This window comes from Ambystoma mexicanum, chromosome 1q (assembly GCF_040938575.1).
Source record: "Ambystoma mexicanum isolate Mex_15411 chromosome 1q, UKY_AmexF1_1, whole genome shotgun sequence".
Taxonomy (NCBI): Eukaryota; Metazoa; Chordata; class Amphibia; order Caudata; family Ambystomatidae; genus Ambystoma; species Ambystoma mexicanum.
In genome coordinates, this window is record NC_090922.1 from 621,840,168 (window position 1) to 621,860,070 (window position 19,903).

Sequence of the window (19,903 nt, forward strand, 5' to 3'; positions counted from 1 at the left end):
GTGTTCTTCTCTCCCCTAGGTGAACTGCTGACAGAGATTCCTTCTTGTATTGCCCAGAAACAGGGCTGCTTTGTCTCTGCACAGTGGTAGTGACCCTACACCACCTCTTGATGAGGTAGTACATGGCCACTCTGTTGTCCGTCATCAGTACATTCTTCCCCCGTACAGAGGGCAGCCCTTCAGCGGTAGTCTGATTGCCCTCAACTCTAAAAGGTTGATATGTAGTTTGGACTCCGTTTTAGACCACCGACCGTTGATGTCGAAATGTTGGTATTGGATCCCCACCCCGTGAGGGAGGCATCTGTCACTACTGTCATCGCCGGCCATGGTTGCCAAAAAAGTTCTCCTTTCAAGATGTTCTCCCACCAGGCCCGCCACTGAAGATCCAGTGAGGCTCTGCTTGGGATTTGTAGGAGGTCTGACAGACCACTGGGTCCTGAGAGCCCATTGGAATGATCTCATTCTCAGGCGAGCCTCTGGCACCAGGTTAAATGCAGGATGTCATGAGGCCGAGCAACCCCAGAAAATCGAAGGCCGGTAGATGCTGGGCATTCTGGAATTTGGTCCCCATCTGCAGGATGTCTCTAGCCCTCACCTCTGATGGTGAGGCTTTTCCCAGGGATGCATCAAGGACTGCTCTGATGAATTGGAGACTTTGTGATGATATCAAGTGGGACTTCTTGAAGTTGAGGGAGAAGCCCAGTTTGAAGGGAGTGGCAGGTATAGCCGAGAAGTTCCATGGCTTGTTCTGGGGAACTGGCCCTGATCAGCCAATCGTCTAGGTAGGGGTAAACGTGAATTCCCCCTCTCCGAGACTTGCTGCCACAACCGCCATCAGTTTGGCGAATACCCTTGGGCGGAGGTCAGTCCAAATGGCAGAACTGGAAACTCATAATGAAAACCGCCAACAGTGAACCTCAGGTACTGTCTGTGCTTGTGATGGATTGGCACATCAAAGTAAGCATCCTGAAGGTCCAATGATACCATCCAATCCTGACGCAGGAGGGCCTGAAGGATCTGAGAAAGGGATATGTTAGGAAATTCAGCCTAAACAGAGAATTCTCCCTAACCTAGTGAGTCCCCCAGCAGCTTTGCTGGATTTTCTGGGGTTTATTTTTTTCTCCTGTCAAGAGTGAGACTCTTTTACCCTCACTCTTGGACATGATTTGAGTGTGTTCCTTTTACTCTAGATGTGTTTAAAGGGCTATGGTGTCTTTTACTCCACAGGGCTTCATGTGTTTTTGTGATGTGTGTTACACAGCACCCTCAGTGCAGTAACACAGGGGTGTCATAGTGACCCCCCAGTATAGACTCCATACCCTGGGACTGACTTCTGTCTCCCAGGGCATGTAAAGTCACCATTGACTTTACTAGTCTCGAATTCTGAACAGAACCAGTACAAGCCATCATATTGTGGATATACTGGCTGGGGCAATTCAATTTCCCCGGGGTCTGTTAGTCGAGGGGGCACGTCTCCGTCCCCCCTGATCGAGTTTTGGCTGGTGGCAGTGGATACTTTTTATATTCAACCGCGAATATTTCTATATGGGATTTTCCCATTGTTCGAGGCTACTATCTTTATTTATTTAATTACAATAGCCTCGAACATACCGCCGGTTTATTTAATTATTATTAATTCTCCGGTTGGTATTTTTTGCCAAAACTCTGTTCTAAAATGGCGTTTGTGTTCTCTTCTGTGACTCCAACCCAAGTCGAGCCCTTTGTTCCACTTTTTGGCGGGCTTCTCCACAGAAGCCCTCCAAAGTGGTGCCACTCTGTCTGGGGTACTTAAGAAGGGTGGAGGGGGATTTAGGCACCCTGGACTGAGTTGCCTAGGCAACTCAAGTAGCACTCCGTCCTGATTGGCCCAAGTGGTGAGCCGGCCATGTTTGAGTGACAGCTAGGCTGAGTGAATGGGGGTTTTCTGCATAAAAGCAGGGCTTTGGGGACTGGAACTTCAGAAGTCGCCACAGGACCTATGAATCCGACGAGGGAGAAGCTGAGCCGACCTGCCACGACTACACCACCGCTGGAGCCCTGCTGGACCGTCTCACCACTTTTCCCAACGACAGAGGAGATCTCCCGCCGGAGAGTCTTCTTCCTTTAACTGGTGGGGATAACCAGTTTCACCGTCTTTTCGCCTTCCCGACGCATCTCGTGGCCGCCTTGCCTATGCCAAGCACCCCAGCAACCGGAATACCACATTTTACCACGACCGCGAAATAAAGGGTAATGCCTTTAACCGGAAAACTCTGCGGCTGGTTTCTTCCCTGGCAGTGCAACGACCTTCAGCTTTCCTCCAAGTCGAGATCTTCTCTTCCCCTGGACGACGCCAAGACTTGCACCCGCTGCCAGGAACAATTGCCACCGCTGGAGGATCCTTCCCACTTAAGGTACCGTGTTCCGCCTGGCTTCCCTTGCCACCGACTGTACGGGGTAGATTTAGCCCCCGGCTTTCGAACCTGGGTTTGCCTGGGACACCCTGGCTAAACTTTTCTGAGCCTCTCTAAACTCTTTTCGCACTCTCTGCAAGACTTTCAAAGCCTAGTGTAACTGTGTGATCTTGGGCGCATTTGTACTCTGCTCTCTCTAAGAGTGGGCCCAGCCTATGGACTTTGGCTCACAAGTGACTTTTGCTCTTCTGCCTTGCTAATAGTGTTCCTAAATCGCAGAGATAATAAATTCCTAATATCTTTCCATATTCTGTCTTTTTCCCTCCCTTCTTCATGAACTTATTGGAGTGCCATCTATAGTTAAGCGCTCACCTCTGTCTGGAAATAAGTGGTGTTAACTAAGACCTATCTGATAAGGAATAAGGGTTGTATATATTATAATAGTAACTGTGTTTAGAGTGTTTTACAATAAGAGTGCTGGAGTGTTTCAAACAGTGTTTTTAAATAAATAATTATATACTTTGATACCAAAGCTCTGGTCAGTGTTTGCTTGTATTATTGTATCTGAGTGCCACCGTGTATACTTTGCATACTGCCTAACTCTTCTTGAGGGAAGTCTGACTGCTCAGCCACAGCTACAAGGTAAATCTGGGTGGTACAGACAGCTACCAAGTGGGTTTACTGCTAATACCTGTAGTCCTAAATCGTTTGCAGTGTTCCCAAAGGGAACTGCACAGGTTTCTGCCTAACAGGATACCATCTTGAACTTGTCCTTCCTGCAGAACTTGTTGAAGTCCCTTAAGTCTAAGATGGGTCTCAATCCTCCGTCCTTTTTGGGGATTAGAAAAGTTGGGGAGTACCAACTGTTACTCTCCGCTACAGGTACTGGTTCTATAGCACCATTCCCTAGCAGGGTTACAATCTCCTGCACAAGGAGCAGATCTGGAACTTTCAAAGAGTTGTTCCCCAGTGGATGACTGAGGTTTTTGCAGAAAAGGGAGGCAGTAACCTTGGGCAACTGTTTCCAATGCCCAAGCATCTGAAGTAATAGCCTGCCATTCTGTCAGATGCTGTGATAATCTGCCTCCTGCGGCATTCGTGTGTGTCAAGTGCTCAGAGAAGTTTTGGAGTGGCTAACGCAGTAGCTGAAGGCCCCGACTTTTGATGTACACACTGGCAATACAGAGGGACCTTATTCAAAGCAGGGCATGTCAGGAGGGCCCCAACAAGGACAGAACGAGATCTTGCATACGTACAAGGCAGTTTTAAAATCCAAGATGAAGACAGGACTTGCTACAAGCTCAGGCAAACCCCCTTTACGCAACAAGTCCACAGACAAATTCCCCAAAACAGACCAAAGCACACTACTCCAAACAGGTGCATTCCATGTCCATAATGTATTTTATTTATTTGGTATTTATAATGCACCTATACTGCCAAATGGTGTTTCAAGGTGCATCAAGACAAGGGAGGTGGGGAGGTACAAGGAGAATAAGAACGTTCCTATTAGGTCTTGAAACATTCAGAACGTGCAAGTCCCGTAAAAGAAAGCACGGATGGGGAGGAGGGGAGGTTAAGGAAGGAGCAGGAACAGGGAAGAGGACAAACAATAGCAATCCTATAAGATTGTGAGACAATTCGGAGCATGCAAGTGCAGTAATAGCGGAGAGGGGGAGGAGGGCAGGTGTAGGATGGGATAAGCAGGGACGTTCATACTAGGTCATGAGACAATTCGGAGCATACAAGTGTGGTAACAGAAATGATGGGAGAGGGGTAGAAGTGCAGAAAGGGGAGGAAGAGTAATTCCTCGGAGGGAGGTTGGAGGAGCGAGCATAAAGTGCAAGTGAGAAGGTTCACTTTCGCTTTTTGGGAGAGTGCATAAGGGAGTGCTAGAGGAGAAGCGGGAAGGAGCACAGTGGCAAGGAGTGATTGCAGAGCCCGCCATAGCTGGAGCTAAGGAGAAAATGTTGACCTACAAGTTCAGGAGGAGCAGGAAAACACACGAGGATGAGACTCGCAGAGCGTGGCCGTCCAGAGATCACATCAGGTGAAGTGGGAGAGAAAGAGGAGAGTAGGAGGGACGGCGAGAGGGTGGCGAAGAGAGGCCTGAGCAAGAGAGGGAAAAGCATGCAGCAACTTCAAACACAACAGAAATTCAACCATCTCGAATCAAGTGTCCAGGATAATGGAAAGTCTAAGATCCAGCATAAGCAGAAGTGAAACACCTAGATGCGAGTTTCCTGAAAAGGGGGCAAAAATGCCTTAGTTTAAACATGTTTGAAACAAGAGGGATGGCGTCCTGCCACTTTAAGTCTCTTTACATATATATTTTGTTAAAGGCTATGTTATTCAGCATGCATAATATGGCAAAAGCTATTTCATTAAGCTAACTGTCATACATATTCAAAAAGATGATCAATTGGGCCCTTCAAGGGTGCACTGTAGCTTTGTATTTAGCCAGTGTTAGTAGATGGAGAGAATTTTCTGCATTTAGGTTTAACATGAAACTTTTTCCGTTTTCTGGTGTACACGTGGATCAAATCACATTCATCTTATTAAACAGATGAAAGAATGGCAAATGCTTAAGAAAAATTAACAAACAAAACAAACAGATGCAAAATCAATGGTGGTTTGCCTAAGTGTGCAATGAATGCAAAGAAATATAGTATATTATTTAAACACAAAGCAAACACCTATATGGAATGTTTGGAGTCAAAACCATGTGTCAGAGAAAAGGCATTATTTCTTTCTGAAACTGGGTTAATTTATTGCTGGCTCCTAGAGAAAAGGGACCAGAGAAGAACAAGTTACTTACCCATGGTAACCTTTCGACTGGATGTTCCTCCGACGCATTCCTCTAATTCTAGGGATGTATCTAGTCCACTTGCATTCTGCAGGTACTCCTGTATGTTTTTTAGCCTCCATTCCTCTGGGATCAAAGGCTCAGGTACCCCAGGTGTTCCATATTGGAGACCAAAAGGTCGTGAATCAAACATTTTCTGCTTCCTCATAAATTTAATAAAGTGACTCAAAAAAGTCATTTCTTGGTAAAGGTGTATATATATTTTCTGTGATCCTCTATGGTGTCGCTGAAATCTTTGACACAGTCGACGTCAAGGGCTTGTCCAACGCTTTCGGCATCGAGGACCTGTCACGGTCCGATGAGGAGTCTTTTGGCACCAATGGCATCAATTACTTCTTCCTCGATGAAGAAGAGAATCTAAGCAGATACAACCATCAGAAGGCATGCATTACTTACCGTAATAGCATTTCGGATGATTGTATCTGCTTAGATTCACATGCTGTGCATATGGTACGACATCCAGTGGTAACCGCAGAGTATTGCATCTTGTCTTTCGGGAACCGAAAGGGGACGTCGGCATAGGCGTGTATGTAACACTATCCCTATAGTGACGTGTGTAGTCCCCAAAATCCCTCACGCGCTGAGGTCCCTCCAATTGGATTTTTTCTGCCATGGGGGAGCCCAAGGCTACAGTGAGTGAGTACATAAAGAGAGAAAGTAGTAAGAAGTCTATGTTCCTTCCACCCCGAGTGGGGCGGTAGGGAGGGAGCATGTGAATTTAAGCAGGTACAATCATCAGAAATGCTATTACGGTAAGTAATGCATGTCTTCTGATGCTTGTTAATCTGCTTAGAATCACATGCTGTGCATAGACTAGCGAGCAGTACCGGAGTTGGGTTGTGAGAAGGAACAGTAGAGAAAAGATGTCTTAGTACTGCTTGTCCCACCTGAGAATCATACCTAGAATGAGTGAGTAAGCAATAGTGTTTTGTAAAGGTGTGTACAGAACTCCAGGTTGCCGCTTTGCAAATGGACTCAAGAGGAACATTTGCAATGAATGCTATGGATGCCCCAGTGCCTCAAGTAGAATGTGCTCTAGGCTTGAAGGGCAGTTCTCTCTTCGCAAGAGTGTTACAGTGTGCTGCATTTGACAATCCACCTTGAGATAGCTGATTTAGAGACGGGATCCCCTTCCCTACCAGCTGCCACTGAAACAAAGAATTGTTTAGTCTTTCTTAGTGGTTTAGTTTCCTCCAGGTAAAACCTGACTGCCCTGTGCACGTCTAGTGTGTGTGAAGGCTTCTTATGTTAGTAGGGTTCTGGAAGAAAGTGGGTAGTTCGATTGACTGGTTCACATGGAACTTCGAGATAAATTTAGGCTCAAACCTGGGATGTGTGCGCAGAACTACCTTATCTTTGTTGACTATGACAAAGGGGTCTAAAACAGAAAGAGCCTGTAGTTCACTAACCCTTCTGATAGAAGTGATAGCCACTAGCAAGGCTGTCTTATAAGTCAGGTCTTTTAGACTTGCTTTATGCATAGGCTCGAAGGGAGCTCCCATGAGCCTGGTTAAAACCACATTCAGATCCCATCCAGGGGCTGGGTGAGAGATGGGAGGATAAATCCCCTTAACTACTTCCATAAAGGCTTTAATCACCGGTATCTTCCACCACGATACCTTTTGCTGGGATGTGGTGTAGGCTGACAAAGCAGCCAGATGAACCTTTAGGGAATTAAAGACTAACCCAGAGTCCAACAGGTGGGTTAGAGGCAACACAATGTGTGAGGGTGAACAATCGATAGGATTGACACTCTTGGAATTGCACCAGATGACGAAACGTTTCCACTTGCTAGCATAGCAATAACGTGTATTAGGTTTCTTCGCTTCCCTGAGTATGTCCATGCACCTCTGAGGGAGTTGCAAGTGTCCAAACTCTATGATCTCAGGAGCCAGGCTGCTAAATTCAGGGTTTGGGGGCACGGGTGCAAGGTTCCCCCCCCCCCCCCTGTCCTGAGACATGTTGTACGGGCAGGGAAGCTTGACTGGTGGGGAGAGGGACATTTCCATCAGTTGAGCGAACCAGGGTTGGCGGGCCCACATAGGGGCCACTAGTATCATGGTAACTGGTTCCTGGTGCATCTTGTGCCCTATCTTGTTGAGAAGGGGAGTCGGGGGGGGGGGGAGGGGATAAGTGTAGACAAATTTCCCCGACCAAGGTATTCCAGAGAGCGTTCCCCTTGGACCGGTTCTGGGAGTACCTGGAGGCGTAGTCTTGGCATTGGGCGTTCCCCTGAGTAGCGAAAAGGTCGATCTCTGGGAACCCCCATTCTACAAAGACGCTGGATACAATGTCTTTGTGCAGTCGCCATTCGTATTCTTCTGGCAGAGGAAAATCTCTGCCGAGTACATCTCCTAGAAGATTGAGTTCCCCTGGAACATGTTGGGACAACAAAAACATCTTGTGTTTGAGAGCCCATATCAAAATGTGTTGGGACAGCTTCGTTAGCCCTGGAGAGTGAGTGCCCCCCTGTTTGTTCAGGTAATACATTGCTGTAGTGCTGTCTGTTAAGATCAGCACCATCTTCCCTTGCAGTTGTACCTGAAAGTCTTTCAATGCTTTGAACACTGCTAATAGCTCCAGTAAGTTTATATGATTGGACACTACTTGAGGGGACCACACTCTGTGCTGTCTGCTGAAGCAGGTGAGCCCCCACACCCTGTGAGAGATGCGTCGGTCATGAGAGTGGCTTCCACTGCAGGGGTGGTGAAGGTTTTCCCCTTCAGGAGGTTTTCCCTCGACCACCACTGCAAAGAGAGAACGAGGGCTCGCGAGACAACTACCAGATCTTCTCATTTTCCGCTGGCCTGACACCACTGGCTGTTGAGCCACTCTTGCATGGGACGCATGTGCAGCCGCGCGTTGTGAACCAAGTATATACATGACGCCATCATCCCTAGCAACTGCATGGCTTTGCGTACCGTCACCTCTCGACTGGCTACATATTGAGGAATCAGAGAGCATTTTCTGAACCCTCTTGCTGGAAGGAAAGACAAGACCGTCTTCAGTCCGAATTAGTGCCCCTGGACATTTTTTTACTTGGCTGGGGACTAGGCTGGACTTCTTTTCGTTGATTGAAAAGCCCAGGCTGAAGAGGAGATCTACTGTTTTTTGGGTGTTCGAAAAACAAGCGTCGAACGAGTCCCCCGTAATGAGCCAGTCGTCGAGGTAAGGGTAAACTGGGACTGATAGTCTGCGCAGGTGTGCTGCTGCCACTGCCAGGACTTTGGTTACCACCCTTGGCTCCGAAGTGATGCCGAAGGGGAGTATTTTGAACTGGTAGTGTTGGTCCTGGATCATGAACCTTAGGTATTTTCTGTGCACTGGCAACATTGAAATATGAAAGTATGCATCTTTCATATCCAATGCTGCCATGAAGTCCCCCCGTTTCAGCAATGGGATCACTTTTAGTGTTACCATGCAAACCGTCTGAGGTTTTATGAACTTATTCGCTGGGCACAGATCTAGAACAGGACGCATGCTGAGATCCTTTTTGGGTACAAGGAAGTACATTGAATAAATACCTTTGTCTACCTGAAGAATAGGGACAGCTTCTATGGCGTCCTTTCCCAGCAGTGCTTCCACCTCTTGAATCAGGATCTTTAGATGGTCCGGTGAGAGGCGCTGTGAGCGCGACGGTCTGAACTGTGGAGGTCGGGAGAATTCCACGCAATAACCGTGGGTGACCGTCTTTAGGACTCACTGGTCGGAAGTTATCCCCTCCCGTGTCTTGAGGAAAGATGTTAATCGCCCCCCGACCGGGGAGGCATGGAAGGGGTCCTGGACTTGGTCATTTCTGACCACGAGGCTGTGGCTCCTCTGGGATTGGGGCCTCTGCCTCTACCCTTGCCGCATTTGACCCCTTGAGGGATAGTAAGCGGGGTTTCCAGATGTTTGGTTATTGTTTGAAGCTGCCCGTGCAGTAGTTTTGACCGGCACAAGCTTGTCCTCGAAAGGACCGCCGAGAGTTATTACCCCTCTGGGACGAGGGTTTGTGTGTAATTTGTTGTAGAGACTTTAAGGTCTCATGCTGCTTCTTGGCTGTCTCCATCGCTTCATCAACTGCCTTCCCAAAGAGGTTAGACTCTTCGATGGGCATATTAATGAGGGAGGCCTGAGTTTCAGGTATAAACCCTGATGTACGCAGCCATGCGTGTCTCTTCAGAGGAGTCCCTTGTGCAAGGGCTCTGCCAGATGTTTCTGCAGTATCCAGGATGTTTTTGACCACATTCTGGTTAACCAGTTTTCCTTCCACAACAATGGCGAGAAGCTTGGTCCTGGCCGGCTCCGGGACCTCCTGAAGGCCTTCTTGGAGCAGGTTCCATTGTGCATCGGCATAGCTTGCTAATAGTATAGTATTATTAGCAACACGAATGGTATATGCCGCTGCTGACGTGACATGTTTGCCTAGGGCATACAATCTTTTAGACTTGTCACAAGGCGATTCTCCAGTGGCAAGGGGTACCTCTGCCCTCTTAGAGTAGTGCTCACCACCAGTTGGTCCGGGATGGTATGCCCCTTGATATATAGGGGGTCGGAAGGAGAAGGCCGAAATAATTTTTCGACTCTCGGGTTCACGGCCCTTGTCTGGGCAGGTGCGACTAAAGATGGAGCTATCCGCCTCACAAAGTTAAGGAGGGGAATGAATTGACTTGCGGGAGGTTTTTCCCTTAACGTCTTCCACAAAATCTTGCTTAGGCAAAGCCTCTCGAGTGTTAATTTTGAAGAATTCTGCTGATTTTTTCAACATGGTGTTGAAAGCTACCTGGTCATCCACAGGGGAGGCCTGGCGAGCCGGAGTGGAAGGAGGAGAATCGGCGCACAATATATCAGAGTCCTGATCTTGATCCTGTGCTTCCTGCTGGGTTTCCTCCGTAGTCTCTTGTTGATCTCCTCCATAATTATCCAGAAAAGAGGATTCCTCTTCTTCAGTATAAATGTCCCTGTATGTGTCCATGTGGGCCATGCCTTCCTGTTGGAAAGTCTGAGGCTGCACATCTTGTATTTGAAGGTTAGGGTCTACCTGAGTTTTTTTCTGCAGAGCTGATAATCTGCTCCAGCCCATCCATGCACCCCTCGAATTTTTCAGTAGTCCATTTAGAGGACATAAAAGGGCCTAGGTGGAGAGAAACAACGTTCTCCGCCCTTTGGCGTCGAGAGGAACTTATCAAGGAGTCTGAGAGAGGCTCTTGACTATTCATGTAAGAGTCATCGGAATCGCGGCCGTCGAAAATCTTTCCGCGGCCTGGCCCATAACTTTCTGCGGGACCGGGGTAAGGCCCACCGCCGCTGCGTTCCTACCGATGCTCTTCCTGATAGTAACCGAATTGTCGTGGGCAAAGCCTCAGATGGTGTAGCAGTAGCCGAAACGCTGTCCGCGGACCCAGAAGGCCCAGTGGTCGGAGTGCCGGGTAGAGGCCTAGTCGTAACTTTCGGCCTATAGAGGCCTTGTTTCAAGTTTTGGAATCCAAAACATCGGTGCGTGTAGATTGGGGAGTAGCGCCCTTATTAATTTTTGTTTGCCCAGTCATGCGCTGTTGTGGATGCAGGGAAGGCTTTGGATCTACACAATCCAAGGGAACCGTCGAAATTTTCGACGGACCCGTTGGCGCTTTCGCGTTTTCCGACAAAGGCGTCGAAGATGGCGTAGGGGTTGTGTATTTAGTGTGATGTTTATGTACGCCCTTGTCGCCGGGTGTAGTCCCTGTATCAAGACCAGAGTCAAGCCTGAAAGGGTCGGGGACGAGCGTGGCGGACCTAGGTGTCCACCTCAAGGTCTATAACATCCGCATTGGACGTTTGGTCATCCAAAGTACCCCCGTCACTTTCGGCTGGTGTTGCGGTAGGAGAGGGAGGCTCCACGCGTGACATGCCGTACGCGGCCCACTGCTTTACACAGCAATCCTTAAGTGTTTTAGGCTTAAGGAGCTTGCACGCCGAACACCGCTTTTCGTCGGGCTCTAGGGGGAGACAAGCATTACAAGTCATCCTTCCAAGGATATCTGACCCTACACTTAGGGCAGAATCTAAAAGGAGCCCTTTCCATAGCCAAAGGGAAGGATGACCAGACCGAAAGGGAAAGAAGTGGAAAGGAGGAAAGGCATAATATGGCCACCCCGAACCCACTCTCCCTACTGTGTAGGTCGGCCAGAGGGCCCGACCACGTGGAAATCCGGCCGCCAGATCTTAGGCGTCGACACCACAGCCATAGACGATTCCTCTGTAGTCTTGGTCGAAGATGTTCTGATTAGGCTAAGTGACTTAACAGGGCATAAACCAATTAAATTCTGTAAGATAAACAATCTTCTCTAGTAAGATAAACAAAAGTCTCTAGTAAGAGCTTCGCTGTAGGGTGACCAGTTATCTGGGCGGAAAAAAACAATCTGAGGGACCTCGGCGCGTGACAGATTTTGGGTACTACACACGTCACTATAGGGATAGTGTTACAGGCACGCCTATGCCGACGTCCCTTTCGGTTCCCGAAAGACAAGATGCAATACTCTGCGGTTACCACTGGATGTCGGACCATATGCACAGCATGTGATTCTAAGCAGATTAAGGAGCATCAGAAATGCTATTACGGTAAGAATTGCATGTCTTCTGATGCTTGTTAATCTGCTTAGAATCACATGCTGTGCATAGGCTAGCGAGCAGTACCCAGAGATGGTGGTGGGATGTGTGCAGGCACAGTAGCAAAGAGATGTCTTCGCACTGCTTTACTTGAGAATCAGACCTAGAGTGTGTATCCAGGCAGTAGTGTCTTGTAAAGGTGTGTACAGAACTCCAAGTTGCTGCTTTACAAAAGGGACTCAAGAGGAACATTTGCAATGAATGCTATGGAAGCCCCCATGCCCCGAGTAGTGTGCTCCAGGCTTGAAGGGTAGATCTCTCTTGGCAAGAGTGATGCAGTTTACAATCCACTTTGAAATAGCTGATTTAGAGACAGGGTCCCTTTCTCTACCAGCTGCAACTGGTTTGTTTTTCTTAGTGGTCTTGTTTTTTTTCAGATAATAGATCACCCCTCTCCTTATATCAAGTGTGTGGAGGCTTCTTTCTGCCACGTTAGTGGGGTTCTGGAAAAAGGTGGGTAGTTCTATTGACTGGGTCACAAGGAACTTTGAAATTAATGTAGGCGCAAATCGTGGGTGAGTGCGCAGGACCACCTTATCCTTGTGAATCATGACAAATGGGTCTTGAAATTAAAGGGCCTGCAGTTCACCAACTCTCCTTATTAATGTGACTGCCATCAAGAAGGCGGCCTTGTAAGTGAGTGCTTTAAGGCTAGACTTATACATAGGTTCGAAGGAAGGCCCAATTAGTCTAGTAAGTACAATGTTGAGGTACCAACCATGAGCTGTGTTGGAAATAGGGGGATGAAGTCTTTAAACCCCTTCCATAAAAGCCTCGATTACTGGAATTTTCCAACACAAAACCTACTTCTGGGACGTGGTGTATGCTGAAAGTGCAGCTAAGTGGACTTTTAAGAAATTGAAAACAAGGCCTGAATCTAGTAGGTGAGTTAGGTACAGGACAATATGTGTTGGTGAGCATTCAATAGGATTGGTGCTCTTATCATTGCACCAGATGACAAAGCGTTTCCATTTGCTGGAGTAGCAACGTCTTGTGTTAGGTTTCCATGCTTCCCTAAGTATGTCCATACATCTTTGAGGGAGTTGGAGGTGCCCGAACTCAGGAGCCAAGCTGCTAAATTGAGAGTTTGTGGGCATGGATGAAGTGTCCCCTCCACACCTCTCCCATCTTGTGACAGCATGTTGTACAGGCATGGCAGATTCCTCGGAGGGGAGACTGACATTGCCATAAAATGCCATAAAATGGGAGAACCAAGGTTGGCGGGCCCACATCAGGGCCACCAGAATCATTGTGACTGGTTCCTGGTGCATCTGGTTGTTGAGCTGGCGAGTCGGGGGGGGGGGGGATACTGGGGGAGGGGGGGCACTGGACACATTTCCCTGACCATGTTATTAACCAGAGTCCGTTCCCATGGAGCGGTTCTGCAGGTACCTGAAGGCCTGAAGGTGTGATCTGGGCATCGTGCAATCTCCTGAGTTGCGAACAAGTCGATCGCTGGGAAGCCCCAGTCTGCAGAGACGTTGAGAACCATGTCTTTGTGTAATCACCACTCATACTCTGCGGGTAATGGGAATAGTCTGCCGAGCACGTCCGCCAGAAGATGTAGTTCCCCTAGAACGTATTGTGACAGGAACATCTTCGAGAGCCCATTTCCATATGTTCTGTGAGAGTTTAGATAGCCCTGGAGAGTGAGTGCCCCCTTGTTTGTTCAGGTGATACATGGCCGTGGTACTGTCCGTGAGGATTAGGACGGTCTTCCCCAGGAGGTGCGTTTGAAAAGCCTTCAGGGCCTTGAACACTGCTAGCAGTTTATGTGGTTGGTAGCTACCACTGGTGATCAAACGCTGTGCACCGTCTAATGAAGGAGGTGAGCTCCCCACCCAGTCAGAGATGCGTCCGTGGTGAGAGTAGCTTCTACTGCAGGGGTAGTGAAGGTTTTTCCTTGCAAGAGGTTTTCCCTTAACCATCACTGCAGAGAGAATGAGGGCTGCAGAGACAACCACTAGATCGTCCCATTGTCCGCTGGCCTGACACCATTGACTCGAGAGTCACTCTTGCATGGGGCGCATGCGCAGACGTGCGTGTGGAACTAGATAAATGCAGGAGGCCATCATCCCCGACAGTCACATGACTTTGCATTGCCTCGTTATTGGCTACATAGTGAGGGATCTGGAACAGCATGTTTTGAACCCTCTCAGAGTGAAAGAAGAGACTGTCTTTGGTCCGAATTAGAGCCCCCAGAAACTGCTTGACTTGGCTGAGGTTTAGGATGGACTTTTTCTCGTTGATCGCGAACCCTAAAACTAAGGTCGGAGATCTACCATCTTGTGGGTATTTGGTAGGCATGTTCTGTACGAATCCCCCGTTATTGAGTTGTCGAGGTAAGGATGGACTGGCATGGGCTGTCTGCGCAGGTGAGCAGCTACTAGCGCCACTACCTTCGTGAACACCCGTTGGGCTGAGGCAATGCCGACAGGAAGGACCTTGAACTGATAGTGCTTGTCCTCTATAAGCAAACTTAGGTACTTTCTGTGTGCTGGAAACATTGAAATATGAAAGTACTCATCTTTCATATCCAATGTTGCCATGTAATCCCCTGCACCAGCAGTAGGATTACTTCCTGCAATGTTGTCATTCTGAACTTTTGTGGCTTGACAAATTTGTTCGCTGGTCTAACACTGGGCGCATGGCGATTCCTTTTTGGGTACAAGGAAGTACACTGAATAAATAAACTTGTTTACCTGATGAATGGGGATGACTTCTATAGTGCCCTTTTCCTGAAGGCTCTACAGATGTGCTGGCGATGGGCATCTGCTCTTTGGTGGAGGGTATCGAGTTGGCCAGTGGAACTCGATGCATTAACCGTGGGTGATGGTTTTGAGCACCCAACAGTCTGATGTGATTCCCCCTCCCATGCGTGAAGGAATGACGACAACCGCCCCCCGACCGCAGAGGCAATGGAGGGGACGCGGACTGGTGAGTCATTTTGATGCAGAGGCCATGGAGCCTCTTGGGGTGGAGTTTCTGCCTCTACCTTTGCCTCTCCGTTGTACCCCTCTGCTGATATTGGCTGTTGCCAGCTGAGCCTTTTCCGTAGGAGCATAGGGTACCTCCTGCACCATACTGACCGTGCGGTGATCAGGAAAAGGAACGGTGAGAGTTTGCACCTCCCCGTTGTTGAAAGGTTTGGCTGTGATTTCGTAGAGCGATTTGAGAGTCTCACACTTCTTCTTATGCCGTTTCCAAGGCGTCATCCACAGCTTTATCGAACAAATTAGTTTCTTCCACAGGTTTATCAAGGAGGCCGGAGTCTCTGGCTTAAACCCAGAGTTCTTTAGCCAGGCGTGCCTCTTGAGAAGAGTACCCTGAGGCAGAGTACGTCCCGCCGACTCAGCAGCGTCTAGTGTATTTAAGGATGTTGTGGGTTACCTGCCTTCCCTCAGACGTCCGCCAGCAGGCGTGGTCACACAGGTTCAGGGACCCCTTGGAGGCCTTCTTGAAGTAGGTTCCGCTGCACATCATAACTCGCAAGAAGAGTAGTATTATTTGTAATTCTTGTAGAATATGCTGCCGACGTGGTGATATGCTTTCCCAGGGCATAGAGTTTCTTTCAATCTTTGTCGGGGAGGGTGGGCACCTCTGCAGTAGACAGTGGCACCCCAGCCCTTTTCCTGGTGGTGGTAACCAGGAAGTCTGGTGTGGCATGCCCATGTATGTACTTAGGGTCAGACGGAGAGGGGCGAAACAGTCTTTCAACCCGAGGGTTGAAAGGCCTTGTAAGGGAAGAGGACAGTAAGGAAGGTGCAAGGCGCTTCTAATGCAATTCCGCAGAGTGATAGCCTGAATTGTAAGGGGTTTTTCCTTTAGAAGGTCCTCATTAAAATCAGTATCTTGAACAGCTTCCTGCATGGTGATTTGGAAGAGGTCTGCGGCCCTCTTCAGGATTGCATTGAAAGCCATTTGGTCATCAATAGGCGATGACTGCCTCTGTTGAGGCGAGGAGGGAGGATCCAGACAAATGACGTTTGGGTCAGGAGTTGGAGTGGGTGAGAGCCAAGGTGCTTCGTCTGCTGGCTGATCTTGTTCCCAATCTAGGCACTGTTCAATTGCGTCCTGCCCAAAAGGATTGTCCTCATGACTATAGTGCTCCTCATATGTTTCCTCTGGTTCCGAAAACTCAAACACTTCTTGGTGAGTTTGGGTTTGGCTTGGAAGCCTCTACAGCTTTGGCAAAATAGGGCAGGAATCTTCCTTCCTGGGTCTCTTGGGAGTGATACACTTTTTAAAAAGTCTACAAATTTTGACAGTTTATCCATGTAATTTCAAACCTCATTGTAGTCCACAGTGATGAACCAGGGGGGTCCGGAGGAGGGAAAGGTTCTCTAGGAGGCAAAGGCTCTCTAGAAGGAGGGGATTTGTCAGATGAAGCCTTCGAGAGGGGCTGAGGCCCTTCAGAATACTCCTCTCGACGAGAGAGGGCGCTTTTTAGTCCAGAAAAGGAAAGAAGGGAAAAGGAAATGCATTCTCAGAAAGAATCAACCATGGGGTCGCACTCTCCCTAGTGTATAGGCCTGGCCGGAGGGCAGAGGCCACATGTTAGACATCGCCTGATGCACCAGTTGGCAAACAGCTGTGGATTTCTTCAGCGTCAGGGTCCACGAAGTAGCCATCAAAGCCAGAAAGAAGAAGACTAGACGACCATTGGTCATGGAACAAGGTAACCATATTTGCAATACATATCTTTCGAGCTCCGCATAAAACGACCAACTAGATGGGCGTAAAAAAACAATGAGGGACTTCAAGGCGTTAGGGATTTTGGGTACACTACACGTCACGTTAGGGATAGTAACTGCCCATGTAGACGTCCCCTTTCGATCCTCGAAAGAAAGATGCAATACTCTGCGATTCTCACTAGATGTCGGACTATATGCACAGAATGTGATTAAGCAGATTAACAAGCATCAGAAAAGTAAAGTAATCTCACATTGGCTATTAGCTCAAATGCAGTACAAGGAATGGGTTATATTGTAGTGGATATCACAATTATCAGCAGGAACAAGTGCTTTGAGCGAGTTTCGCGGTCAAACAAGGAGACTCCATTGAGAATACATTTATCAATATGGGTTAACGGCTGTCTTGGTGATGGCATATTGATCCAAGTTTTCAATAAGCCAATCAGATTTGACTACACTTACAGAAAATCATGTTTATGGAAAAAGGACAGTTCACAGGGAATGCCAGCAGCCAGAACACTAAAGTGTTTCAGGAAAAGGGCAGGAGGCGTGATTATTCATACCTGCATTCTTCATCACTTTTAATGAGAGGGTCTGATCCCACAGTTCCCACCAAGAACTTGGGACTGAGCAGCGGCAACCGGACATGTTGAAGTACCTGTAATACAAAACAGTATGGTGTGCAACAATTGGGAAGGGCAACATAATTTCTGTCAGGCTTAACGTTCTAATTCACTGGCAGCGAGTGACCCTGTCAAAAGAGAAACTATTCAATGAGGCCTACCAGTAGCTCAATTGAGCAGGATAAGATTGGACATTAAATCCCTTTAACAAAGTCCCAGGGACCCATTGTTTACATACAAGATATACAGGTTAAAGAGGAAGAAGGGAGTAGTTTCTTACCTGTAACTCCATTTCTCCAGCATTGGTATCTTTCATGGATTCACATGCTTAGAATATTCCCCGTCAGGCCGGGAACCTCGGTATATTTATAAAAACGTTTTTCCTCGGAAAAACGGCCGGCTCACCACTTGGGCCAATCAGGACAGAGTGCGACTTGAGTTGCCTAGGCAACTCAGTCCAGGGTGCCTAAATCCCCCTCCACCCCTCCTAAGTACCCCAGACAGGGTGGCACCACTTTGGAGGGCTTCTGTGGAGAAGCCCGCCAAAAAGTGGAACAAAGGGCTCGACTTGGGTTGGCGTCAAAGAAGAGAACACAAACGCCATTTTAGAATCAAGTTTTGGCAAAAAATACCAACCGGAGAATTAATATTAATTAAATAAACCGGCGGTATGTTCGAGGCTACCGTAAATAAATAAAGATAGTAGCCTAAAACAATGGGAAATCCCATAGGAAAATATTCGTGGTTGAACATAAAAAGTAGTATCCACTGCCACCAGCCAAAACTCGATCAGGGGGGACGGAGACGTGCCCCCTCGACTAACAGACCCTGGGGCAATCGAATTGCCCCAGCCAGTACGTCCAACAATATGATGGTTTGTACTGGTTCTGTTCAGAATTTAAGACTAGTAAAGTCAATGGTGACTTTACATGCCCTGGGCGACAGTAGTCAGTCCCAGGGTATGGAGTCTATACTGGGGGGTCACTATGACACCCCTGTGTCACTGCACTGAGGGTGCTGTGTAACACATCACAAAAACACATGAAGCCCTATGGAGTAAAAGACCCCATAGCCCATTAACCACATCTAGATTCCAAGAAACACACTCAAATCATTCCCAAGAGTGAGGGTAAAAGTCTCACTCTTGGCAGGAGACAAAAATAAACCCCAAAAATCCAGCAAAGCTGCTGGGGGACTCACTAGGTTAGGAAATTCAGCCTAAACAGAGAATTCTCCCTAACACTGACACCCTGGTGTCAGTTTTCCATTCCTTTGCTTTTTGTTTGAGTTTTTGAACTCTCTCCAAGGAAGGTTTCACTAGTCCTGATTGAGTCTGGAACTCCGCGCCCAGAAACAAATCTCCTTGAGGGAGAAAGGATTTTTTGAAGTTTATTGCAAAGCCTAACCGCTGTAGTAGTTGCATGGTGGCCTCTAGGCTTGCTTGCGTCACTTCCGGCAACAAGCCTCTTATTAGCCAGTCGTCCAGGTAAGAGTAGACGTGATGACTATTTCTTTGTAGCCATGCTGCCACCGGAGCTAAACATTTCATAAATGTCCTGGGAGACGATTTCAGGCTGAATGGAAGCACGTTGAACTGGTAATGACTGACCCACTACGAACCTTAGGAATTTTCTGTGTCGTCGACGCATGGGTATGTGGAAATATACTTCTTGTAAGTCCAATGACGCCAGAAAATCCCCCGGTTGTATTGACCGGATGACCTCTTGAAGCGTAAGCATCTTGAACTTCAAGCGTTGCAAAGTCTTGTCGAGAGCTCGAAGGTCCAAAATGGGTCGCCACTTGCCGTTGGGTTTTTTGACCACGAATTAAAGGGAGTATACCCCTACGCCTCTCTCAGCCAACGGAACAAATTCTATAGCCCCTTTCTGCAGCATAAGCACCACCTCCTGCTGTAATATGTGAAGATGGGGTTGTGCCGAATACACAGGTGGAATTTGAGCTGGCATGGTCTTTAACTGCAAAGAGTGGCCTAGTTTTACTGTGTCCAACACCCAACCGTCCGATGTTATCCTCTTCCATTCATCGACGGGACACTGCCTCCCAGGACGTCCAGAAGAGTGTCATTGAGACTTTGATTGCTTACTTTTGGATGACAAAGACTATCCGCCTCTCCTCCTAGACCCCTGGAAATTCCAGCTTCTTCATGTTGCCTGGACAGCCCGCCTGTACCCTTGGGAGGAGTATGATCTGTTGAAACTCAGATCCCTGGATGCAGCAAACCGGGAATTCCCAGAGGCTCTGCGGAAGGGGCGAAAAGGCCGAAATGCTTGTCCACTTTCTAAGGCCCTCAGCAACCTTGCCATATCCAAATCTTCCTTCATGCCTTTAAGGGCATCAACCTTCTCCCCGAACTGCTCCCCTTCACATGGCATATCTAACACTTTATACTGGACTTCAGGCCTAAGGTTTGTACATTTTAACCAGGCTTGCCTCCTCAGAACCACTCCATTATTTATTTGAATCCGGACTCCGCCAAATCCACAGCGATATTGATAGAGTGGTTTGATGCCTCTTCCCCCTCACGCACCAGTAACATGGCGGTCTTCCTTTGCTCTTTGGGCAGGTGTTCCAAGATTGGGGCCAAGCGATGCCACATTTCACGGTCGTATCGTGCCATGATAGCTAACGAGTTGCCACTTTTACCGTTGTCGCTCCCACTGCCAATACTTTCTTACCAAA

At 48.1% G+C, this 19,903-nt stretch overlaps 1 protein-coding gene across 9 annotated transcripts in view; it reads right to left on the bottom strand.

The window, feature by feature from the left end:
• The window catches only part of KLHL20 (kelch like family member 20), a 1,054,184-nt gene that overhangs the window by 457,157 nt on the left and 577,124 nt on the right, over positions 1-19,903 (bottom strand). For all 9 annotated transcript variants that reach the window (XM_069641184.1, XM_069641182.1, XM_069641180.1 and 6 more), the window contains one exon: positions 17,144-17,238. In XM_069641184.1, the coding sequence (XP_069497285.1) occupies positions 17,144-17,238 (95 nt within the window). The remainder of the gene's footprint in view (positions 1-17,143; positions 17,239-19,903) is intronic.